This window comes from Meleagris gallopavo, chromosome 6, assembly GCF_905368555.1.
Source record: "Meleagris gallopavo chromosome 6, MGAL_WU_HG_1.1, whole genome shotgun sequence".
Classification (NCBI taxonomy): domain Eukaryota; kingdom Metazoa; phylum Chordata; class Aves; order Galliformes; family Phasianidae; genus Meleagris; species Meleagris gallopavo.
This window is the reverse complement of record NC_139409.1, coordinates 36,500,358-36,527,484: the sequence shown is the minus strand read 5'-3', so window position 1 is coordinate 36,527,484 and position 27,127 is coordinate 36,500,358. Positions and strand designations below refer to the sequence as shown.

The 27,127-nt window shown below is 40.2% G+C and overlaps 2 protein-coding genes across 4 annotated transcripts in view; both read right to left on the bottom strand.

Annotated features, from left to right (window-relative positions):
• Window positions 1-3,767: 3,767 nt before the first annotated feature.
• The window catches only part of LOC100544241 (ubiquitin-conjugating enzyme E2 E2), a 211,634-nt gene continuing 188,274 nt past the window's right edge, over window positions 3,768-27,127 (bottom strand). For all 3 annotated transcript variants that reach the window (XM_085226338.1, XM_085226340.1, XM_085226339.1), the window contains exon 6: window positions 3,768-4,502. In XM_085226338.1, the coding sequence (XP_085082464.1) occupies window positions 4,405-4,502 (98 nt within the window). In that variant the 3' untranslated portion in view covers window positions 3,768-4,404. The remainder of the gene's footprint in view (window positions 4,503-27,127) is intronic.
• LOC146544140 (uncharacterized) lies at window positions 18,055-19,153 on the bottom strand. The gene has a single exon (XM_085226337.1). It carries the CDS (start codon window positions 19,030-19,032, stop codon window positions 18,055-18,057), a length of 978 nt encoding a protein of 325 aa, XP_085082463.1. The 5' UTR covers window positions 19,033-19,153.

Genomic DNA, 27,127 nt, shown 5'->3' with positions numbered 1-27,127 from the left:
TGTGGGAGAAGTGATTTAGTTTACAGCCAGTGCCAGGCGTGGCACAATGAGGAAGCACTTAGTTCATGCAGAGCTTTATCTTGCTTCTAACACCCCAAAATCTGCAGCTCTGGGAGGCCCAGAATTATGTGACACGGTTTTGTTAGCACTGGAGCACAAACAGAGCTGTCACTTAGAGGAAAGAAGAGTGCTTCAAGATATGGTGCTGGCAAGGAAAAGAAGAGGATGCCAGGACAGAGAGCAACTGAGGACAGAAACCCAGCAGGTAGAGGTGGCTCTGTGGGAACCACAGTGGCCAAGGCTGGACAGTTGGACTTGGGAGTTGCCAGAAATTTTATTCCAAGTCCTTGTTTTAACATGCCCAACACAAAACACTGGAAAATGCCCTGGGCTTGGGGCAAGGCGTCTGGCTGTAAGGAAAGGAGAAGAGATATTTCTGAGAACTGAGAAGGAGAAAAAGTGCCCCAGGACATGTTGAAGCTGGAGTAGCTGGGAACTGCTACATGGTCAGAGCCCCCCACAGCATCCTCATCTCAGAGAGAACTATGTCTGCTTTTACTGCTGCAGAAGGCACTGCCTCAGGGAAAGGAAAGCAGAGGGGCCTAAGGCACTTTCTGGGCATAGTCATTAGGGAAGAAGGAAATCTGAATTCCTGGGTAGCTTCAGGAAGAGCTGTTTGAACTAGGATCAGTGTTTTTCAGCTGAGAGTAATGAATTGATCAAGCAGAAGAAAGCAGCCAGAGAGGAGAGGGCATTTGAGAAAGAGAAGCGAGTCAGAGGGATTAACGACAGAGATAAAATGGCCATGAGCCTGGTGCATGCTGTAACAGCGAGCTGAAATAACAGCTGAGAGCCCACACCCCACCCAGGGTGTGCTGGGCCAGCAGTACTCTGCTTTCAGAGGAGCACCACTAGGAGCCTACCTGCAGCTCACAGCTGGAAACCTGCAGCAAGATTTTTGAGCAGGAATTACTCCTGCTTTATGCATAGCACAGCAGCTGTTTTTAATGGCTTGTAACCATTTGGCTGCAATCACCCACAATGCATGTAATTAAAAATGTTATGAGCTGCTAAAATTCACTCCTGGAGCAGTCTGCAAATGCTGTATCTGGAAATACAGGATGTTTTGGGGGTACTATGTTATGCTGTGGGGTACTAAGCTATGTTGTGTTATGTTCTGGAGAGGGAACTCAACTGGTCAGTTGGGCCAGGGATGTGAAAACCACCTCAGTGAATAGAGAAGGGGAGAATACGGTTTGGAGAGGCCCTGAATTCTGCTTCATCAGAGCTGAAATCAAGGATATGCTATAGTGATATTTATCAGTGCTAACTGGAAAGTCAATGTGTGTTTACTGGTTATTGCAGCTGAAGTTACAAAAGCTGTAAGATGTCTTTAAAGGCCAGCTTCAGCCAACTGTATGCTGTTGAACGTGTTATACTATGTGTCACCTGAATCATCTTCATATCCAGCTGCAGGAGGGCAGTGTGTGGACTTCACTTAAAAAAATTAGAAAGAACACGATATGGCATAAAAGGTGAAGCAAGAATGAGGTAAATTTGTAGAGAACCTGAAAAACAAAAGCTGGATGGAATAATGTGCAGCATTTTGTAGAGGAAAAAAGAAGAAAAAGGGACTATGCTAATATATTATTTTTCAGTGAGGCTCTGGTGGCAGGCTGAAATCTGCTGGGGATGGCTCATTTCTCCTCAGCAACAACAGCAAGATTCAAATAATGCTTTGCATTTCCCAGGTTCAGCAGATGAAGAAAAAGAACTACTTGGGAGGCAAACAGAGTAGATTTGCAAATAGAGGAGAATGTTTTATGACCAGACTTGCAAACATTTGGCTCCTGAAGATGCCAGAAGACTCTGCATCTGCTTTAATGAACGTGGGTTGATCTCTTCTGATTATTTCTTTGAGATCCCCACTGTTCTTAAGGAAGTAGTTTTATATCATTTATGACAAAGCCAGCATTCAGCTTCACACAAAGGGCAACTTACCTGAAAGCCTGAACCACACAGCTTTTGATAAGCGAGGAAGGTGAGCTTGAGCAGACTTCTATGAAGCATTCAGTGGTTCCTCCACCAAGGTACCTCTGCTATCCTTCAGTTACAGCATCATTAAAGGTGGAATAGGCTCTTCTGTTTATGTCTTCTTTATATTTTGGCAAAACAGTAGATGTTAGTAGGAACATTTCTTTTTCAAATGTACCTAGGAAATTACTGCATTCTGTTCAGCTGAGTGTAAATACAGACTGCAGAGCAGCAGACGCTTACAGTAATTCATAAGAAATCTGAAATTGGTCATTAGTTGCTGTCTCAGGGGATAAAGGTTTTTCATGGCGTGAATCTCTTTAGCAAATATGATAACAGCACAAGTAATGCTGTTACTCTACTGGGAAAGATGCAGCTGTCCTCCTAATCCTTTTGCTCCTTTGTTGTATTTTTACAGCAGGAATGTGGAGGTACTTTGTGGTAAATTGGATGGTGGAAGCATCTTCCAAGGGAAGCACATACAGTAGTTGTTCCAATAAGGTGTTCTAGATCAGAGAAGTCTGTCTTCTGATTATTTTTTTTTTTCTTTTATTCTTTCAAATCTGTATCTGGGATCTCTTGGCCTCAAAATCTTGCATGACTGGGTCTATAGGCAGTTGGCCTTTGCAGACACCAGAAGACTCCCCATCTGTTTTGACCAAAACAGATTGATTATTTTGTCAAGATCCTCACGGTTCTTGAGGCAGTAGTTATCATACATTACCTATGTCAAAATCACTGTTCAGCTTCTCTTCATATGGAAGACAACTCACCTGTAGATTCAATCTGTACGACTGTTCAGCTATGAGCAAATGGCTGAGAGAAAACCAGAACAGCCTGGACATGCTGTGCCTCAGAGTGGTTGCCACAGGGGACCTACCATGTCACCTTGACTTCTTTCATTTCCAGGAAAGCTGGATTTGGGTTAGCATGTAATGGGATTGAGTCTCCCTGTATCTTTATTTTGTTCCTATTATAATGTATCTTCCTTAAGATAAAATCTTCTTTAAACATAAGAGGAAAAGAGAGAAAGAGAGGGCAGCCAAGGATTGTATATGGCATCTGTAACATTTAATTATATGAGACAGGGATTTTCCAGGATGCCATTGCAACACAAAGAACATTTAGATACCAGCATCACAGTATATATTTTCTAAATCACAACACCCACGCATTTCCTTAGCCAAGGAGAAGTTTTCCTTCTATGGCTGCATATCTAAAATTAGCCTGAAGGTCAAATCTGAATAGAAATACCCTTGCCTTGAACGTGCTGGGAATGATTGGTGCAATGGGCTCAATTTTCCCATCGAAAACCTTCATTTATTTTTCAAATAACAGTTGCTTTTACAATTAAAGAGCTTGGAGAAAGGCAAAACGAAGCCCGCTGTATAAAATCATCATCAATATTCTGCTTTCATTGCAAGGCTATTTTTATAGTCAACCATTAAAAAGTAACAAGATGGGTACAGTGAAGCTATAGTACAAAAGATACAGCAAGAGGCTTCAGAATAGCTGAGCTGAGCGCCGGCATGTGAAAGAATGGCCTTAAAATTTAGAAGATGTTTGTATATAAAAGATATGCGCAACAAAGAATTCTAAGTTAAGAAAGATACTGTTAAGAACAAATGAATAGTTTAGGTCTAAAAATAATTGCTTAACCTGCAGTCATATTGTGTGAGGACTGTGCAGTCTACAGTGCACAAACGCGAAAGCACCGTCTTGCAAAAAGTGCATTTATCAGCCACAGTGTTTTATTGAGTGCTTTAATAATACAAGTGTACATCAACTGATCCACAGTCAAAAGTGGCAGGTCCCTAAGAAATTTACAAGCACTTTTCTTTTAAGTAAATCAAAATACATATTAATTTGTTCAATGCAATAGCCTTTTGTGTGGGAAACAGAAGGCTAGTGATAAACACAGTCTTAGTAATGCACAGTGATTCTTGATTTTAAGCTTTTATACAAAACTTGTTCCCAGTAGCATGCACCCACCATTAAAGACTTCAGTACAAAAAAATAACCCTAAACACTACATTTAAGTAGAAACGAGATATAATTCTGAATTTGTTTGTTTTCCCAAAAAACACATGAAAGAAAAAAAAACACACATTAATACAAAGCTTCGTGACAAAGCTCTATACTATTACAGATCCAACATTCTTTGCACTGATAACCAAAATTCCCTGTCTACATTTGAGGGAAACAGCTTTCAAGTTAACAGAACAAAAAAAACCCCAAACAAATAAAAATAAAAACAAAACAAAAAAAGAAATGGTTCAAAATTTAATAAAAAATAAGAATGAAGGGAAGGGCTATTGAAGCACTTAGTGAATGTGCTTGCACAGGTCCAGCAAATCCTAGAGGAGGTTCCTATGTGGCGTATCGCTTGGTCCACTGTCTGGCCATTCTGTCATGCTCTGCTCTGTTAGTCATATACTGAGTGGCAATGCTTCCAACCAGGGGGTCAGCTGAAAAGGAAACACAAACCGTGAAGCCTCTTAGCTTTAACTGTAACAACAAGATGTCTACATATTTTATTCTCATTTTGAAAGCATGCATGCATACAGGAAGAAAAGAGCAAAAGAATGGGGAGGAGCTAGCAGGGCAATTAGTTGCAAGTTTCTGGTAAACATATGACTTGAATCATTTTCTAAAATTATGCCTCATGAACAAATGTTCCAATCATTTTAGTTTGAGCGAAGAGTGAAAAATAACAAGAATTTCAGATGACAAGAATAAAAACACTAAAAGCTATTTATTTATGGTACTAAACTTCCACAAATACCTATATTGCTACCTACAGGGAGGATGGGCTCCAATTCTATTAACAGGTTTGTTTTCATTTTTTTTTTTCCAATTGTATTTTAAAGAATAAAGAAAGGTCAGAAATGAGGGCAACAGGTACTATTTGAATACTGGCATTCAATTTGTGAGATTTTGTTGAGCATTCATGTGTCCAGAATGCTTCATGATTCTGTCTTCTATAGTATTTGGAAATACTTCTGTATTTCAAAAAAAAAACAAAAAAACAAAAAAACAGAAAAAATCTGTTGTCATTAATGTGGATCTACAAATTACTTTCTAGTTAATTAAATAAAAGCAGCTAGCCCTCTAAGAAAAACAAACCAAGAAAAGACTCCCAGAGTAATCAATGTTTTTCTCCTTTCAGTACAGAGATTTTCCTCTTTGGAGGACCCAAACTCTTGGTAGTCCTCCTGAAACAGTAAATTTCCTGTATCACCACACCATGTCAGTTCTGTGGCACTTACATACATTTTTTTCCTGACTTAGGCTAGACACACATGACTTCTTATTAGGGCCAGTTAATAATCAGCTCTGCAGTTGACTGAAGATGGTGCCATTGAACAGTATGAACGTCAGCTTCCCCCTGTACAGTCATAACCCGAGTACTGTGTTTGCACAGCATTATTAACCACCAGGATTCCCAGGGAGAGATGTCAAGCTGTTGGCAAAGTCAATCCCAGGTTTTTGTTTGTTGATGATAAGCATTTATGATAGGATAAGTACATTGCTTTAGCCAAATCAATTGAATGACTTGCTGCCAACATAACTGAATATTAGCAGATAATACCTAATGAAAAAATACTTTGCTTTGAATGTGCACTTTCAGGAAGAGCCCATGATTTGAATACTAAGTTTGCATCTTCTGAATCAGTAAGGCAAGTTACCACTGCAGCTGTGGCATATTAAGACCCCATAGTCTCAATCCTGCACTTAATGCATATGTTTAACTTCAATATCTTAATATATCCAGAGGAAGTCACCGAGGCCCAGACTTTGCTATTTTTACATGCATGAATGTCAAAGAGGTACAGCTGAGCTAAGATCCATTTAAAAATTTTCAGAATAGAAAGTATATCACCTTTGGCTCCGCAGCCACAGAGAAAAATCACACGGGATTACTGGAAGGATTTTGTTCAGAACAAATAGGATTCTGACAGTCTCCTAGTATTTAAAGAGTGCAAAGTTGTTCACGGTTGTAATGAGTTTTGAGACAAACTGTAGGGTAAATGAGCAACTTGGGTAATGAGGAAGCACCAAATGTCTCTTGGCAAAAATTTAGGGAGTAGTCTGAGGGAACTGGTTATGGTGGCTCAAGGCTGAATTTAACAGCATTGGTCCAAGAAACACTTCCATGCAACTATGGAGAAAGACAGAGTAAGAGTGGAGAATCACTAAGCAAAATTTGATGAATGGATGAATGCGTTGGTTTTAATGCTGTTAGGAAAGGTGGGCTTTGACCTCTGAGGCAGCTGGTAGTGACTACTTAGAAGAGTATTGTGATATTCTCATCTAGATCATGGTAAGCATCTAGTGAGCGCTTAGTGAGGTTTAGAATTATAGAATGGCTTGGTTGGAAGAGACTTCAAAGATCATCTAGTTCCAGTCCCCTGCCACAGGCAGAATTGCCACTCACCATCTCAGAATTCCATCTAATCTGGCCTTTAAAGCCTCCAGAGATGAGGCATGCACAGCTTCTCTGCACAGCCTGTGCTTGTGCCTCACAGTTCTCTGAGTAAAGAATTTCTTCCTTCCATTTAGTGCATATTTAAATGGCTGCAGCTAAGGTCTTCTCAAAACTTAATATTGGTGCACTGAAAAGCACCATAGTGTAATACAGATTTACTCAGTTCAAATCTGAAAATGTTTTTACGTGCAGGATGAATGTTTACAAGGAAGTGCCTTTCAGATGAGAGCTGAAAATCAATTTCCCTGATAACTGAAAGAGTACTGAGTATTACATAATCATCCCCAGCCTTAGATTACTTATGTGGGTTTCTATCTATATTTCTTTTTGGACATAAGGATATATTTCAATAACATATCTGGAAGGGTTGGGAAGGCTGGGTGGGCTCCTCCCAGCCACCAGAAGGGCGGCCAATTTCTTTTGAGGTGGATGAACAGTAACCTAGTAATTGCTAGTTTGAGATACCAAGCTGAAAGATCAGGATAGCTCTCACCAGAAAAGATCCTATGTCACATCTCTGTCAGAGAGTGCTGAGTCATGTTGTTATTACATGTTGTTATTTATAAGGACTTCAATAAGAACTCTCCAACAGGTGTTAGAAGAGCTAGTTTATTTTAGCAGCGCCTGTAAAGCCACAAAACTGGCATAACTGCTTTGTTTGGGAAGTTGGGACAACTAGTGAGGAGGAAACTTTACACTTTAGATCAGTCACCTTGTTAGTGTCACACTGACCTTATTGATGCAGCATGCTGTGATGGATGCAATGATGGACATACAGATGGCACATGAATTCCAGACATGCAAATGGTTCTTTCCTGCTCCTGCATGAAGCTGTGCACCTTCAGGCTCAAGCCACATTGTCCTGCTGGAGGCAGCAGCTGTATGGCAGGCCCAAGGAGACAGACACTTCTGGTAACGCTCAATGAGTCATGAGTTGGCATCTTTACAGAGCTCATGAGGACAGGCCATAAAATTGAGATTATCAGACAAACTGATTTAAAATAATTTCAAATACTTCATCCTCAATGTGCATGGGCTGTGACCATAATGTTCAAAAATACTTGAAAAGAGAAACTCAAAAACTGTCCCCTCAGAGTAGGAAATGATTGAGTACAGGCCAGTTCTTAGCTGGGCTGCAGAGAATGAGGACTATTGTAAAAAAAAAAAAAAATATATATATATATATCCATCAGTACAACAAAATACATATTTATAAAACAACCACTGCATGAACAATTGGAAGAGAAAAAGGAATCCTCAGGATTCTTAGAACTGCTTTCCCCATGTTTCTCATTACTATAAAACTGTTTCTTGTTTACCATTTGTATATATCTATTTTATTCTCAATGTTAGGAATTTGTTTCCATAATTAGTAAACCACTCTAGCATTTTTATTTTTATTTTTTTTGGAAGTAGTGTGATTCATCAGTGAACCAGGGGCCATTTCAGAAATCCACTCCAAATGGGGCTTTGTCCAAACATCAGTGAAAAAACAGGATTCAGAATATAAAGCTACACCAGAAATACATTATCAGAATGACCTAGTGAAATTAACGAGAATAAAGCCACAATAGATTAGCAACAGTAACAGCACAAACTACCTTTCAAATATACAGAAATTAAGACAAAACTGGGACAAAACTTTGTTACAGAGAATACCAACAAACACAATCTCTGGCAATGCCATTCACAGAAACCTGGGCCCTTACAGAAATGAACTCTATCAAACTATGGGCAACAGCTAGCATGGCAAGATGCTCATACACTGGGATCACTCAGGTCATCAGATGCACCATGCCTGGCTTGAGAGCTGCTGTGTCCTTGGTGTGATACCCAGTCCTGTGGCCAGGCAGAGACACAACAGCCCTCACGGTGCCAGAGATTTGGGAAGCTGGAATAACAAAGAACGACTGTGCACTGCACTTAATGTAGCGAGCTGGAGTTCCTGCCTCACTTAAATGTTGGATATGCTGCTCTGTAATGACTTGTGATCTTCTTTTGCAGCCACTTAATATGACTGTATAAGGAAGAACATTTGTGTCTCATATCTGTTGTAAAGCTAATCAAATTTACAGCCCAATTCTGGGGAGTTAATGCTATTGGGGATTTTGATGAGCTGAGGTTTGGTCATTACAAAATTTCAGCTGTGTTTAATGCTAGTTATACTGCTTTATCATTCAGAAGACAGACTATAATTCTTCTTTAAAACTACTTTCCTCCAAAATAAATGAAAATATATTGCTATACTGTACTTCTCCCTGCTTGTATTTTTACAGCTATTTCTATGTCAGCAAATAGCAATTTCAGAGCAGAATTCATCTCCTGGGCTTTTCAACGCTCTTTTTAAAATACAGAGAACATACTCTAGTGAAAAAAAAAAAAAAAAAAAAAAAAAAAGAGATAGTGTATTTAACAGCTTGATTTCAATGTTTCTTCTTCATCAGCCACACAATATGCAAAGAAATTCCAATCGTTAGTGCCAGCATGGTTAAAGAGACACACATTTAGACTTACAATGTACATTATGGGTGTTTGTATGCATTATGTATATTTACGAGCACTTATAAAATAGAATAATATTTCAATTGCAGTATTTTACAGTTTTAATAGACAACAGCTGATGGAGCCAGTTATCACACCATCATAAGTGATTTCTCAAAGATTTCTGGGGCACCTTAAAAACTAAAAACCACAAACAAAACCAAATCTCAGTTTCTTCAGCCAAATATTTACAACATGTATATATATATATATATTTTGGTCTAGGTACAGTTTCAGCTCTGTATCACAGGGAATTTTGATGAACTGGCCTCCAGCTGATGAAGCAGAACTAATCTGGAGGAATTTCCAAAGGTCAAGTGTAACTTGAAAGGTCTTTGTATTCTGACTATATAATACCCCTTTAACATAGCTATGAGACACTCTGTGAAACTACTCGCACTGAAACATCAGTCACCAAAAATGAAATCTGCTTTCCTTTCTTTGAGCCAGCTGTGTGAAATGCAGAAGAAAACAAAACAAAATTGCTTGTCTTGTTTAAGCTACTTGGACTTTGGACTTCTGTTACATATTTAGAAGAATTTTTTACTTATGGAACCCGGATTGCTTTTTTTTTTTTTTTTTTTTTTTTTTTTTTTAGAGCTGCCTCTTTTCATAAGAATTTTGTTGTATTGCTTTTTTGAAACAAACAAGAACTGGGAGTGCTTGTTTTTTTTTTTCCCCAAAGCCTTTTATGGAAAAAAAAATTAAATAATCAGGTGCTCTCTTTGTCACCTACCAGCTGCCTTGGAATCATCTTTGTAGCCAATTCTACATATGTTGCTGTACATGGAAATGAAAATAAGTTCATGTTTTCAATAACTATGGTTTGTTTGCCGATTTCAGTGCCAATAGCAGTGCAAGACAGTATATATTCATATACTGACTTGCAGTGCAAGTCAAGATCTCAATACAATTTTTTTTTTGTCTTGCTTATAATATTGTACCAACCTTGAAAAAATAGGTCCCAAAAGCCAAACTAAAAAATAAAACAAAATTAAGATTGAAAAAAAAAAAAAAAAAAGAACCTAGTAGTCCTCTGAAACACAAGTTTTCCAAACAGCAAATGCTGACAGCTTGATGCACACTTAAATGAGAAATAAACTTAATTAAAAAATATATTTTACCTTTAATTACATTCTCATATTGTTTTCAGTGGCATCCAGTCATAGGAAGACTAGCCAGTGAAAACTGAAGACATAGCATATATCATGCTTCTTTTATCAAATATGTCATAAAACAATTTAAAACTCCAAGAGGAAGGGATTAACAAGAGATGAATTGTTTGAGAGTAATTTTTATTCACTGTGTCACTTTGCCTTAGGAGGTTTCCATAGTTTGCCACATGTTCTCTCTTTTAAACTTAATCAACTCCTGGAAGAACATGTCAAGGATGCTGTGTGTCTTGATGTGGAAAACGAGGTATGTGAAATGCATCATAGGATCCTTCAGTGATCTTACAGCAGCAGTGCTGCTCTCTGTCTTGCTATCATTAATAATAATAGACTAAGTAATTCTTTGGAGGAAGAGGCAGGTGAAGTGGGACACTGAATTACTCTACTAACCTTTCACCTTCAAAAAGAGTGCTCAAAAACCAGAGAACAAGTGAAAATGAGTACAGCATGGCACTAATCCCTGTTTGTGTGGCAATAAAACTGGCCTCACAGTTGGAAGTCTGATCAACACACGCTTATAGACTGGAACAACAGACTGATTCAAGGCAGAACAAAGAGCAGTAGCAGGGCTCTGGATTGCTTTACACACCCTACAAGCAGAAGTACAATTTATTACTGACTTTCATGAAATCACAGTTCCAACTATCCGTTGATAATGTATTTATCCATCTACAAGGCTATTCAAAAACTGTACAGAAGAATGATGAAGTGATTGGTAAACACGAAGAAAAGGAAAACAAAATGAGTTGTTCCAGCAAAGAAAAAAGTAATCCTTGGAGGAAAAAGGAACAAATTCAAGAAGAATCTAATGTTTACTAGGAAGTAACATTTTAGCAGTTGTTATTTACGGCAGAAATCATATGATACAGAGTATAATAAATTCTGCTTCTTCTTTCAGGAGTTAGTTGTGACCAGTCTAATCTGCACATCTCAGCAGAAAAGTTCTAATACATATAGGCTATATCAGCATGTTAAACTATTAAAACATACCTTCTGGAATTGCTTTACAGCTCATGTACCTCTTTAGGATGCCAACTATGGTTGATATAGCTTAGTGAAGTGGACAACCATATGACTTTCAGGGTTCCTCCCACCAAAGGAAAATGAGAGATGCAGTAAGATACCTGTGACATAATCTGCTCAAAAATAAGGTGATCTAATGTGTTGGAGTCAGAAGAAACAAAGACTGACTGGGTTGTGTCACTTCTCATTTTCAGTTAAAACCCAGGACTGTCGTTCCAGGTATAAGATGGGGAATAAGGAAGTAAAGGACAGATGCATAAGAACTTGAGACACAGTCTCACCAGATATCAACATTTACACTAATAACATCCATGTTTAAAGAACTAATAGGAAACTGCACTATATACAGTAGCTTAGAGACTGTGAAACATTGAAGTCTACATTTGCCAGAAGTTTTTGACCCTACATAGCTATGTTGGTCCAGTGGTCGCTGTGCTAATGCAGGGCTAAAGGAGACTTATACTTTTGGACCAAGCTTCCTAAGTTGCGTTCACCAGTACATACTCAGTCATCCAGTCCTTGGTTAGCTCTCTAACTATACACCTAAAGCTTTCTCCTGAGAAAAAAAATAAATAATAATAAAAAAAAAATAAATCAGAGTAGGTGCAGGAGGAGAAGAGGAAAAAATAAAACACAGAAGATTGTGAGGTTCTAGTCTGTTGGATAGCCAAGATATGTGACTGGACAGGTGTAGTACTATAATATGATGGAAAGTAAAATGATAATAGTGGGGTGGGAAAGTCTTTGGCTGCAGCAAATGAAGATAAGCCCAAATGCAGCTGCTGCTGTCACAGAAATAAAGGGAAAAAAAAAAAAAAAAACCTGCTTACCCCTAGAAGACCTCAGGTAGGTAGGAATCGCCAGCAAGATAACTCTATCTTCACTGCCAACCCTTAAATGAAATCTGGGAAGGGGTGGATCCTGTCTCCTTCCCTTTCAGCCACTCAGATGCATTGCGTGCACCTGAGCTCCCCTGGGTTGGCCCTGCCTTCCTACCACGGTGCTCAATCAGTGGATCAAGCTGTGACTTAGCATTTCTGCTACAGCCGAGAAACCAGGAAGCTAACATGTCACGCTGCTTACAAGATGTGAAATGCTGGAGTGTTCCATAGTCTTCATGGTTTGCAAGTTATTATGATGACTCAAAGAAAGTTAAGTGGTCTTTCAGCAGTGCTTTAATGTCTCACCCATGAAACTGAGATAATGCTTCCCTGTCACACCACATATTTAGAATAAGTACTAAAAATTGGAAGCTATTTGATGATGTGGTAAATGTGACTGTATAGATCTGTCGTAAAGAAACTGTAAGATATGACTTGAGCTCCGTAGAATTGTGTCAACGGTTTATGGGCTGGTTTGGCCTGGTTCCGTCAGAAACACATCTGACTTCTTAGTTCATATAGTGTCTGGAGAAGTTGTCAGACAAATATTAAGGCATATATGACTCAATTCCAATGTCCAAACTGATGTCTGGAGGAAAATGTTACCTGTCTTCAAAAATAAAAGAGCTCTGCAAATCCAGTTCAGCAAACATTCACTTACTAAAAGATTTTGGATACGTGGAAGGAGAAATTCATCCCTCTCTAGACTTGCATTTGATTGCTGTCAGGCTACCTACCACAGATCTGCATGAAATATGAGGCTGCTTCAGAAAAAGATGTTTCAGAAATAAGGAGTATTATCTGGCCCGATTTTACTAACATGACTCTTAAAGGGAAGCATTGGCAGTGATTCATCTTTGGATCTTGCCAAGGGAAATCATTCTTGTCTAAAGAGTAAAGGGTTTTTTTTCCGTCTGCTGTTTTTAGCAGGGTTTCTATAAACTTCGGTGGCTGACTGTGAGTTAGCTGAGGCAATCATGGATCAACGAGGCACAGTGTACTGATCTTGAAGAGCTGTCTTTAATTAGGGAAGAACATGCACCTATTAGAAATGCCAGCATGCTGGAACAATTAAAGTTCTGAAATAACACACTTTGCTTTGATGCTTGAATGCATCTCAAAATTAAAGCATGGATACATTAGCAAAGTATCTGTTCATAACAATGAATTCAATAGAGAAACAGTCATTGTTATTAGTAAAAAAATTAATAAAAAAGTTTTAGTAACTAAGAACTTGATGTGGAAGACACTGCATGGTACATGGCTTGATAAAAATTTCAGAAAATATGACAATATGCATTCAGCTCATGGAAGATCACTGCGTGTAAGGAAATGACAGCACTCTGATCTCAAAATGCTGTCTAGCAAAGTGCTAATATTCATAATGTAACTGATATGCATCCATAGTTTGATAACTATATTTTCAGAAAAATACTGGGGGTGTTTTTTTTTTATAACAAGATTTACTGAGGAAGGAATAGATATTTTATATAAATTCTGGTATGTTTAGAATTTATATGTTTTAAAAAAATAAGAAGCAGTTTTCTTCCGGATTTTGTCTTTTCACTTCCCACTGATTAACAGCTCTTAGCAAAGGGGTGACCTACGGCCCTTAAACACCCCAAACAAACATTTTAATCCCAAAGCAATTGTGTGTGGATGCATTTCCCATCACCATGCTTTGTATAGTGTTAGACATCCTATAATCACAGGTACCAAGTGTAGATTACTCTGCAAGAGAACCATTTGGTCCAATGGGATCCACCATGTGGATTCCCAGGTGACAGGGAGGAGAGGGAGTGTTAATGCATAGGCACTGCACTGTCTGGTCTTCTGGTGGCATTTTGATGCTGAGAGGAAAACACATCTCAAAGGCATCTTCATTTTCAGGAGAAGAGTTTGAACATGAGCAGTACCAAAATCTTCAATTTAGACACTCACCAGGATCATTTTAGGTCAGATGCATCTGAATCCTACTCTTGAATCTATGCCTTTGTTCCTTTACTGCAATTAATCTGTGGAGTAACTAGAAAAGCCTACATATATTATGAACGCTGCTTATTTTGGTATAATCTGATTTTATTCTTCTCATCTGTTTAGGTTGTGGTATTAATTTGACTTATTTAAATCTAAAACTGTGTCACGGAGTTAACGAGATCAATCTACACCCGTGACAGGGGGGCGGTAGACCCCTGCCCTCCCCTTCCCAGCCCACAAAATGGGAAGGAAGGGAGGAAAACAAAAAAACAGCGGCAACAATCTATGGAGGAAAACTTATTTTACTAATTATGATATCGGAATGCAAGATAACACAATATAATACAATCTGATTGAAATTGAGACTAATAAATCAAATAAAACAGGAGAGAGAGAGAGTTCCCGATACCGATTCAAACCTGAAAAGCTTGGAACGGCCAGGAAAGCACCCTCCAGCACCCACTGCCAGGCAGTAAGAGACCGCCCCACCCGGAAGGGTCAGATCCCATGACTTCTGTAACGTATAGGGATAGGTGCCTGGAATTGGAGCATTAACACTTTAACTCCCAGTATACTACATGATGTATTGATGCGGAATACTGAGAACCAAACCAAAACAAAAAAAAATATAAAACCATGACATTCCACCCCTTATTCTACATCACTACATCATGCTTAATTTATATACATATATAAGCGAAAAAGATGATTAAAATGCATTACACACACGTCTATATACATATACATAGAATTATCGACTGCACTCCCCCAGCATCAAGTTTCCTTGTGGTACACATTGAACATCCCCGTTTTTTTGCATCACCCACCAAGTGGTCCCAGGTCCCTGGGCAAAAACAGTACCACGGAGTGGGTTGCCCTTTCCAGAAGCTGGAAGAACCCAAACTGCTTTTCCCAACATGCTCTTTACATGTACAACAGGGACTTTATCTCCGTCTACAGTAAGTAGGGAGCTGGATTGGGTAGGACCATCACGATTGATAGATCCTCTGGTATTGACTAACCAGGTGGCTTCTGCCAAATGCTTCTCCCAGTGTTTAAATGTACCGCCTCCCATTGCTTTCAGCATAGTTTTTAACAACCCATTGTATCGTTCAATTTTACCAGAGGCTGGTGCATGGTAGGGAATATGGTAAATCCACTCAATGCCATGATCTTTGGCCCAAGTATTTACAAGAGAATTTTTAAAATGAGTCCCATTATCTGACTCAATTCTTTCTGGGGTACCATGTCGCCACAGGACTTGTTTCTCAAGACCTAATATGGTATTTCGGGCGGTAGCATGGGGTACTGCATAGGTTTCAAGCCACCCAGTTGTTGCCTCCACCATAGTAAGCACATAACATTTACCACTGCGAGATCGTGGCAAGGTGATATAATCAACCTGCCATGCCTCTCCGTATTTATACTTTAGCCATCGCCCTTCCCCCCAGTGTGGTTTCATCCTTTTGGCTTGTTTGATTATGGCACATGTTTCACAATCATGAATAACCTGTGCAATAGCGTCCATAGTTAAGTCCACCCCTCGGTCTCTAGCCCATTTATGTGTCGCATCTCTCCCTTGGTGACCCGAGGTCTCATGGGCCCATCGAGCTAAAAATAATTCACCCTTGTTCTGCCAGTCCAGGTCTATTTGGGCCACCTCAATTTTGGCAGCTTGGTCTACCTGATGGTTATTTTGCTGTTCTTCTGTAGCCCGACTCTTGGGCACATGAGCATCTACATGGCGCACCTTTACAACCATATTCTTTGTTCGGGCGGCAATATCTTTCCACAATTCAGCAGCCCAAATAGGTTTACTCTTTCTTTGCCAGTTATTTTGCTCCCACTGCTGTAACCACCCCCATAGAGCATTTGCCACCATCCACGAGTCAGTGTAAAGATAAAGCATTGGCCACCTCTCCCGTTCAGCAACATCCAAGGCCAGCTGGACAGCCTTTACCTCTGCAAATTGGCTCGATTCTCCTTTTCCTTCAGTGGCCTCTGCAACTTGTCGTGTGGGGCTCCACACAGCGGCTTTCCATCTGCGATGCTTTCCCACAATACGACATGATCCATCTGTGAACAGAGCATATTTCTTTTCATTTTCTGGTAGTTCATTGTATGGTGGGGCCTCTTTTGCACGTGCTACTTCTTCTCCTGGTGATGTTCCAAACTTTTTGCCTTCAGGCCAGTCCATGATCACCTCTAGGATTCCTGGACGGTTGAGATTCCCCATCCGCGCTCGCTGCGTAATCAGCGCAATCCACTTACTCCAAGTGGCATCGGTAGCATGATGGGTGGAGGAACCCTTTCCCTTAAACATCCAGTTCAGCACTGGCAGCCGAGGTGCCAGAAGAAGCTGCGTTTCAGTACCGATTACTTCAGAAGCAGCCCGAACCCCCTCATACGCGGCTAAGATCTCCTTTTCAGTTGGAGTGTAGCCCTCTTCTGACCCCCTGTAAGCTCGACTCCAGAATCCCAGGGGTCGGCCTCGGGTCTCTCCTGAGGCTCTCTGCCACAAACTCCAAGTGGGACCTTTCTCTCCAGCAGCAGTGTAGAGGATGTTCTTTATACCCTGTCCCATTCGTACTGGCCCTAGGGCCACGGCACGGGCTATTTCCTGTTTAATCTGTTCAAAAGCCTGCTGCTGCTCCGGGCCCCATGTAAACTCATTCTTCATTCGCGTCACATGATAAAGGGGACTTACAATGAGGCTGTAGTTTGGAACATGCATTCTCCAAAAACCCACTACGCCCAGGAACGATTGTGTCTCTTTCTTATTAGTGGGTGGAGACATGGCACTGATTTTGTCAATCACATCTGTTGGGATGTGACGACGGCCATCTTGCCACTTTATACCTAGGAACTGAATCTCCTGAGCAGGTCCTTTCACTTTGCTCCGCTTAATAGCAAAACCAGCACACAGAAGAATTTGGATTATTCGCTCTCCTTTCGTGAAGACTTCTTCTGCTGTGTCGCCCCACACAACGATATCATCAATGTACTGCAGGTGCTCAGGAGCACTGCCTTGTTCCAATACAGTTTGGATCAACCCATGGCAAATGGTTGGGCTGTGTTTCCACCCCTGGGGCAAACGGTTCCAAGTATACTGAACGCCCCTCCATGTGAAAGCAAACTGTGGCCTACATTCTTTGGCCAAAGGAATGGAAAAGAAGGCATTAGCAATGTCAATGGTGGCATACCATTTGGCTGCCTTTGACTCTAGTTCATATTGGAGCTCTAACATGTCCGGCACAGCAGCACTCAGTGGGGGTGTGACTTCATTCAGGCCACGGTAGTCCACCGTCAGTCTCCATTCTCCACTGGCTTTACGTACTGGCCATATGGGGCTGTTAAAGGGTGAGTGAGTTTTGCTGATCACTCCCTGATCCTCTAGTTGACGAATCAACTTATGAATGGGGAGCAAGGAATCCCTATTGGTGCGGTACTGCCGTCTGTGCACCGTTTTTGTGGCAATCGGTACCTGTTGCTCTTTTACTTGCAGCAACCCCACAACAGACGGATCTTCTGATAGGCCAGGCAAAACAGACAGCTGCTTAATGTTGTCTGTGTCCACAGCAGCTATCCCAAAGGCCCACCGATACCCCTTAGGATCCTTGAAATGCCCCCTTCTGAGGTAATCGATACCTAGTATACATGGAGCCCCTGGGCCAGTTACAATAGGATGTTTTTGCCAGTCCTTACCAGTGAGGCTTATCTCAGCCTCCAACACAGTCAATTCTTGAGAGCCTCCAGTCACCCCGGAAATATGGATTGATTCTGTCCCTTCATGACTCGAGGGCATCAGAGTGCACTGTGCACCAGTATCCACCAGTGCCTTATATTTCAGTGGTTCTGACGTGCCAGGCCATCGAATCCACACAGTCCAATATACTCGATTATCCCTTTCCCCCCCCTGGCTGAAGGCAGGGCCTCTCTATTCATTACCTGTGATAAGTGGAGCAACTGCACTGGTGATTGATCTGCTTTGTAATTCTTTCACCCGTGCTCGTAGTACAGGAGTAGCTTGGTCGTGCCATTTTCTCATGTCTTCTCCATGGTCACGTAGGTAACGCCACAAGGCAATTCGCGATGTATTGTTCCTCACTGGAGCCGGAAAGCGTTTGCTTTTAATAGCTGAGATTTTTGATGGTGCCCATGAGTAGGGAGGTTCATCGTCGTTAGTTAGGATTCGCATTAGTTTGATCAGCTCCTTCAGTAGACTCTTTTGATTATCCTGATCTTCACTGGGCACTTCTGATACTGGCACAGGTTTGTCACGATTAATCAGTTGAGATATTTGCTCCTGCATTTCATTCAGTTGGTTCGTTACTTGTGAGATGGCAGCAATGGAAGCGTGAGTTGGGGGTAGCTGTTGTTCGTAGTTTTGGAGCGTAAGAATCAATTCAAAAACTAAGGGTATTCTCTCTTGTTCCCGGTATCTGTCATTAGCTGACAGTAGTGTACCGGCATATCTGTCTGGTGCTGTTGTTATGAGTCTCTGCCATATCTCAGGCGTCGTCCTCACTCTCTCAGGATCGCGTTCTTGTCGTGGGTGGTTAGGAACAAAGTTAGGGTCGAACAGCATTTCCACCACAGCCATTTCCCTCAAGTACTGGATACCCTTTTCAACTGTATCCCATCTTTTCATCACAGGCTTCAAGCCGTCTTTGAAGCGATACCTTTCTTTCACGGCTATTAGCACTCGTTCCCAAAGGGAGGCAGACTCATCCAAACATCGACCAATTCCTCGATCAATAGCTGGGTCTCTGGCAATGGCTCCTAGTTGGCGAGCTTCATTACCATCTAGAAACAAGCTATTGGCCCCGCGGTCCCAACAACGAACCAACCAGGAAACAATAGTTTCATTCGGGCCCCGTGTGAACTCCTTTCTTGAACCTTGGATTTCAGTCATCTTCAGGGGCCGACGAGTAGTAATAAGGATGTCCTCATCATCAGTCTCTTCTGCATGTCTCTTAGTTTTTCCTTTTGCTTTTCGCGATGGTGGTGGTTCTGAGGAGGGCCCCTCGCCTGGATCTTCCTCCTCCTCCGCCTCCGCTTCTTCTTTTTTCCGTTCTAGACGCGTGGACACTCGTTTCCATTTCTTGCCTTCCACAGGAGCAACTGATATTGTTACTGGTGTCTCTTGTAACTGATCAGATTTGACTTGGAGATTCTCCACTTTGGCCTGAACCTCAGCTCGGAAACTCTCTCTCTCCAGAATAGTATTATATAGGGCGCGGTAAGCACAAGCCAAACCCCAAATAAGTTGTACCTCCTTAGAGTTATGTAAGCCGCGCTGTCCCTGACTCAAATACTGACTTAGTTTCTCAGGATCCCACAGATGTTCAAGTGTGAAATCCCATGACACTGCGGGTCCCCTTGCTTTTAAGATCTTTCCTAAACCTCTCCATATTCCCTGCCAGTCAGCACTCTCTGGTTCTGGAGGAGACTCCTTCCCTTTGTAAAGGAATATAATCACAATCCAGGAAAACAATAGCGCTCCCATGAGTATTAATTCAGAATTCGAAAACCGTCTGACAAACCGATAAGGAAGCCTGGAGACTGGTCTGAACGTTGTGCTGTTTGTAAAATTAGCCATTCCATCTGGGATGTGAATGTCAAAATTCAGACCATACCACATTGCATACAGGTACCATGCAGGTGTCTCCGTCAATGCCCTTAAGTAGTTATATATGAACATAATTCCACAACAAGTAATTATGGCCTTGACAATTTGCCAATAGGTTGAGAGTAACATGACGGTTTGTAAGCCTTTACTCAACACCCCCACAATGAAAAGTGGGTTCATTGCTGGTGTCTATTAAAACAGGGGTTAATGAATTGAAACTGACAAGAAGAAGGAGGAAAAAGGGAAAAAAAAAAGAAAAAGGCACTACCCAGACTGAGCAGTGCTCAAAGTTTACAAATATCCCAGAACACTGGCAGCACGCCTAGTCTTTCAAGGTCAAGTTTTCCAGCACAGAAACTTAAACTACTGATAATGCTCCCTAACGAAGCTCTCTAAGAGCAGAGAGAGAGATTCGTTCCAAAAGCTAAGAAATAGAACTATGCCCGCATTCTCCACCAAAATCTGTCACGGAGTTAACGAGATCAATCTACACCCGTGACAGGGGGGCGGTAGACCCCTGCCCTCCCCTTCCCAGCCCACAAAATGGGAAGGAAGGGAGGAAAACAAAAAAACAGCGGCAACAATCTATGGAGGAAAACTTATTTTACTAATTATGATATCGGAATGCAAGATAACACAATATAATACAATCTGATTGAAATTGAGACTAATAAATCAAATAAAACAGGAGAGAGAGAGAGTTCCCGATACCGATTCAAACCTGAAAAGCTTGGAACGGCCAGGAAAGCACCCTCCAGCACCCACTGCCAGGCAGTAAGAGACCGCCCCACCCGGAAGGGTCAGATCCCATGACTTCTGTAACGTATAGGGATAGGTGCCTGGAATTGGAGCATTAACACTTTAACTCCCAGTATACTACATGATGTATTGATGCGGAATACTGAGAACCAAACCAAAACAAAAAAAAATATAAAACCATGACAAACTGTTATTAGGAATTCCACACAGAATGTCAAAGGAATAAAAGGCTTTTATTTACTAAAAGGTGGCTTGGTGAAGAATTTTGTGCTTACCAAGGCCAATAGGACTCCCTTGTCATAGTTCAGAGCCAGAAATCCCTTGGCAAGTTGAACATCTCTTGGAACAGGAATAGGAACTTCTGTGTGCTTTGCATTAGCACACCTCTCACTGTTATCCAATACTCAAAACATTCTGGCCTCTCTTTTCCCTCTCTTTTTATGTTTATGCTTCCCATTCTGCAAAGGAACATGAGGAAGGAGGTTGCAGGCTGTATCTGACTCATAGCATCTAAGTTTATATCTGCACCAAGAGGCACTGGAATGAAAATGCCTGGAAAGCAGTGTGTTTAGGAGCTCTGTCAGTATGGCCCAGCCGAAGCTTTTGATGGGGCAGACTTTCTGAGGCTTTTCTGGACTACAGACATGGATAATTTGAACCAGGTTGTGTGATGGCAAGCTGGGATGTTCGGCATTTAAGGACGATGCTGTACCAATGCACAATGGCTCATTAAAGCATGTAAGGCGAGGTGCCATTCTGCATACTTGCACAGGCCTACTTGCACAGGCATACCTGCATAATTGCACAGAGCAGTGTTTCCAGATGCTGATCAGTGACATGACACAGGGTGTTTGCAGAATGGGAGCAGGGTGCTCTGGCAATGACCGAGGAATCAGCAGGTGAGTGAGAAAATAACCCCATTTTAGTAACCAAATGGACTATCCATTTCTAAATTAACTTCTGAACATGAATATAATTAGCTTAATTACAAACAAGTTCTAATGGGATTAGACTGAAAAACAGGTTAAACAAAATAATTAGCATCCATCATGTAGGCAGGCTTTTAGCTCCTGGATAAGTTGCAATGAAGTTACATGGCAACCCTGGATGAAGAAGGAATTTGATATTTACAGTGACAATTCTATATTTGGAAATAGATTAAATAACTTTCCGTGGATACTCTCCTGTGTGAGGGATCACACTGATTCCATTGTTGTGCCTGGCTCAATGATATTCCATTTGCCAAGGAATTTCAGGCATTGACTGTTATTTAGGAAAAAAATGTACAAGTTAGAGCCAAAAAGCTAATGAGGCCATTCCTTCGCTAGTATAACATTGTGTCTTACAGTTATTTCTACTACTTTGACACTTTATCTAATCTGCATTATAAAGACTGTGTGATGAAGATTCCAGATCTTGAGAATTTTTCAAAATCAAATTCATCTCTAAGTTACAAAATGTTTCAATCCACAGAAGGGCTGTTTTTCTAAGGGCTGCTCAGATGGAACATCATGCAGACAGTTTACAGATCAGAGCTCTACTTCTGTATCTCCAATATGAACATGAAATCTTATGGTACAATCCACCCTTAAATTAGGGACAGGTAAAACATACACTTTGCTACTTAAGAGATAATATCCTACTCCAATTAGTTCACCCAAACTTAATTTGCTATGAAAAAGGATTCTGAAACACACGCAGCACATAATTTGTCCTATTTGTTGCCTTTGATGGATCTGCAAAACAGTAAAAACCCAACAACTGTATCATTCTCCCCGATGAATAGTACAGAAAATTAACCATGCAAAATAATAATAAAAAAGATATATCTTGCAATAGTGTAAATCATCTCTGCAGGCAGAATCTGAACAACTCATGAATACTAATTTCTAAAATCTTACTCAAGAAAGTGAGAGGCTAAATGATTTATCAGCTAACATATTTATAACCAGAATTAACTTTTTTTCTTTTCAGGACTGCTTCTACATTGTTGTGAATCTGCTAAAAAGCCAAATGTAGCAGGCTTCTTTTCAGGAACTTAAAGAATGTGAAACAATGTGATTTCTATGGTGAAGCAAGAATAATTGTATTTTAAGTACAGAATGAAGCAGCTTAAAAATAGTTGTGTGAATCAGTGTCCTGAAGGTGTCTCACGGGCAGTTAGAAATATACAGTAATACATTTCTTTCTTTAGCTTTCATGTAAGAAAAGGTGCAGAGGAGAAAAAACCAACCAACCAACCAACTGAAACCAAAACTTCAACACTTAGTAGAACTGAACACAGTCCAATTAAAAAGTCTGGGGTAAAATATTCAGCAGGAATGATGCCGGTTTATTCCAGCTGAGATTTCAGCTGCTTGTACTAATTGGAATAGTGGATATTAGATAAAATTATTGTGAGATTAGAGAATAAACTGTAGAAATATAGATAAGATGTGATGTCTGAAGTTGCTTAATTCTTAGTGTTAATTATTTTTCCTTTAAGTATATACAGATCTATTAGTGAGAAAATATATCCATCAAGGAAACAAGAATAATTTTTATCAGAAACAGAACTGTCTAAGCCCAGAAGTGCTGTATCTACTTCATTCTAAAGACTGTGGTGTAATTAAGGACATCCACATTGGCTAGACAAAACCTGCATGAAAGAAAGAAAATATGCATAACAAGCATTTTGTGTTCTATATATTTGAAGTAATTAACTGCTTTATTTCAACATTAGAAGTCGTAAAGCATTTAACATTGACGACTTCTTTTGGTCTTGATTCACACAAAGATTTAGTATGTGTATGCATTAAATCACCTGTCTTCTCTCTAAGGCAATGGCCTTAGGAAATCTCTACTGGCATTATCTTAAGCTACAAATGTTTACTGGAGCCAAAATGAATTGTATTTGTACCATTTATCACTTGTGCATTTTCACAAGTGCTTTAAATTTTAAGATAGCTAAGGTCCCTTTACAATTATTTCTCGATACAGACATACAAAGCCTCTTCACTTGTTTTGGGTTTTAGTCCATCTCTGATTTAATCAAATGCCATCAAAGTTTGGGCACTATTATGTCTGAAGTTCAATTTCTCTCACACTGCCTTAAATGAAAAAAACACCAGTCACCAACAATAGTAGTAGAAAATGTATTGAAAGGGATAAGAAATCATTAGCAGCATTGTCAGACCTTTCCCATTTAACGAATGATTAAAATCTAAGCTTAATCTATTCTGGAAAAAAAAAAAAAAGGGAAAAAAAAAAAAAGATGTGACAGGTCATTTTACAAAGGAGATTTTAAAAAAGAAGTGGTCTTGCTGATCTTTTCAATAGTAAGAGAAGAGCATAAATAACAGATTTAGAGAAAGTTAAAAGGAACTAGATGCTTCATACACCAAATAGTTAAACACATACAAGAATACAGTATAGGAATACTAGAAGATAATTTAGCAAAATTAAAAAAGAATTAGAAAGCACGCTGGTCATGGCACTGTCTAAGTTACCACTGCAGAAGCTATTACTGCTCATGCTTCAACACACAGTCTGATCATTAGTTGTGGCTAGGAGGGAATTTCCTCTCAAGTATTACTGTGTGAATAAAGTGCTTTGAGGGAATTTTTCACTTTTCACTGAGCTGCTGAGCAATGAGCAGTCGCAGGTAACATATCAGACCGAGTGGAGCATGATTGTTTTTCTGCTGGAGAATGACTATACTATCATTCTTTGTAGAGTTACAAATACATCAGATAAAAAAAGGACAGAGCATGTGTGACAGCTACCTGGAGCTATCGTTAATGACTGTATTATACTTCAGACACCACAAAATCCAGATTGTACATTTTATTTTTAAAAAAGAAGTTTTGCCATTTACTTTCTAAAATACACAAATCTGACAATATTCTTATGCAGATAACTCTAGAAACTTTGCAGAGAAAAAAGATATTTTAACAGATCATAGACTTCTGAAACCATTACGGTGTGTGAAAATATTTCCTAGAAATCTTTATTCTATAGTTGTGTTAATCTTTTTAATGATGTCTTACGAGTTTTGAACGGTGTAAATCTCAACACATGAAATGCCTCTATGTTCCTGAACACCACTTTTCTACCCACAAGGTGTTGTCAGCATGTAACTGAAAAAAGCAAAGATTCAGGCCAAAATAAATAGTAATCCCGATCCAAGCAACCTCTCCATACACACATCATTAGAAAATACTAAGATCCAAGAAGATACTAAATCCAAGATACTACAAGGGCTGCTCCAAAAGTAATCTTCCCATTTTAGTATGTAGACCCACAACATTAGAGGCAGTATTGGTGGTATGGCAGTAGAAGCTGAACCTTCCCACCAATATTCCATTACATGTGGTTGCTGTGCAACTGTTGGCAGCAGAGGGGCAGTCTGACAGAATGGCATCTGACATGGAAGTGCAGATGAAGCATATGAGGTGTCTGATCAAATTCCTCCATGCAGAAAAAAATGGCACACAATGACATTCATTGATGCTTGCTGAATGTTTATGGAGACCAAAGAGTAGATGTGAGCACAGTGAGGCGGTGGGTGGTGTATTTCAGCAGTAGTGACAGTGATGTGAAAGACAAGCTATGTTCCAGACGGTCATGCACAGCCGTCACTGCCAAATGAACAGCATCTCAATCAGTTCATCTGCATGAATTGGAGGACTACAAGCAAGGAACCTTGAACAGAGGTGAATATTGGCTTCAATGCATTGGAAATGATGGTGATGATATTGGAATATCACAAAATTTGTGCCAGGTGGATTCCATGAATGTTCACACAGGAATAGAAGTAAGTATGTCAGGACCTATTAAACCAACAAGAGGCTGAAGGTGACAGTTTCCTGGACAGCATCTTTACCAGTAATGAGACATGGTGCCATCATCATGAGCCAGAGACAAAATGACAGACAACATAGGCATTCTCCATCAAAGAAAAAGTTTGATATGCAGCCCTAAGAGGGTAGAGTGATGTGCACTGTCTTTTGGGAAAGGACAGGGGTAATCTCTCTGGATTTCCTGGAACCCAAACAAACTATGAATTCTGACTGCTGCATCTCAGTGCTGACTGAGCTGAAGGCTTGAACTTCCAGAGTCAGACCGGAGAAAATGGCGACCTTTCTCTTGCAACATGATAATGTCAAGGCCCAGTTTGAAGACTATGGAGCACATTGCCAATCTTGGCTGGACTGTCCTACCACACCCACTGTACAGTCTGGATTTGGTACCTTCTGACTTCCATCTGTTTGGGCCAATGAAACCTCCCCTGGTACAGATTTTTACCAGTGTGGCATGCAGGCTCTTGTTCATTGCTGGCAAAAATACATAGCTAATGGTAGTGGCTATGCTGAAAAATAGTGTTTGATAGCTGAGAATTTGCTCTATCAAATAGTGTTATTGAGATCTTTGTATCTTTTGTAGTTTCCATGGAAATAAATAGAAGTTACTTTTGGAGCAACCTACATATTTTCCTGAGAACTACTCAGGGGATGAGAGTTCAGTTTTTTTTTTTTTTCCCGCTGTTACAATAATCCCCACAGTCATGAATTAATGCTGAGGGGACTTAGTCCACCAATAAGAACACAATATCCCTGAAGGCATTCAGGGCCAGGTTGGATGGGGCCCTGGGCAATCTGGTCTAGTACTTAATCTAGTGCTCAGCAACCCTGCCTGTGGCAGGGGGCTTGGAACTTGATGATCCCAGGGGTTCCTTCCAACCCAAACCATTCTATGATTCTATGAGTATCTCATAACATTTTTATCAGCTTTTATGGCAAGGCAAATTAATTCTCTTTCAATGCTTACCTATGAATAATTCTCATAATGTGCTCCTACATTCCTTACATTTGCTTAAGTTTCATTTTATGTTTATACGTATATGTTTAACAGATTACAGGTGCACATGTCTGCAAATCTATAAAGATCAACTGTGGAAAAAGTCTGTTGTTTCCTGATGGTACAGAGAATCCTGATGGGACTCTGACATGCGTAAATCCCCCAGGGAGTACTGAAAAACCTGCTGCTTGTCTGCCTGCATCTAAATGTCTATGACATATTGGTGCTGTGTGCCCAGATCATAATAGGAGAAGCTGCACACAATTCAAACCGTTGGTATAGTATACATACTATAGTACGGTACAGATGGCATACTACAGTATTTTTAAAGGGAACGGAAAGAGAAACCAATGATCAATTATCTTGGATTTATAAATGTCAGCTCTAGAATATATGATATAATCAGTCCACATATGTACATATTACTTCAGTAACTATATAGCAGCTTCTGGAGAAATAGTATGGGAACATGAAGTATTTAAAGATTAATAGGTACTTTCAGGCAAAAAGAACTGTGATGCAACGGGCAGGATAGCTTTGCTCATGTGAATGGAATGGATGTTGATGAGTTTTACCTAAGGCAATCCTGTTTCGAGTGTTGTCATACTGCAGTCACAGAGAGCAGAACTAAAATGATCAGTTTTGTGCTACATTTTCTTTCCACGATACGTTAGGATAACTTATTATGGCCTCTATGTATGTCATGCACATATATCCACTCTGCTTATAGTCCAGTGACACCGATACAGCAGAGTGACCAAATGCTACCTTTGTATTTTTT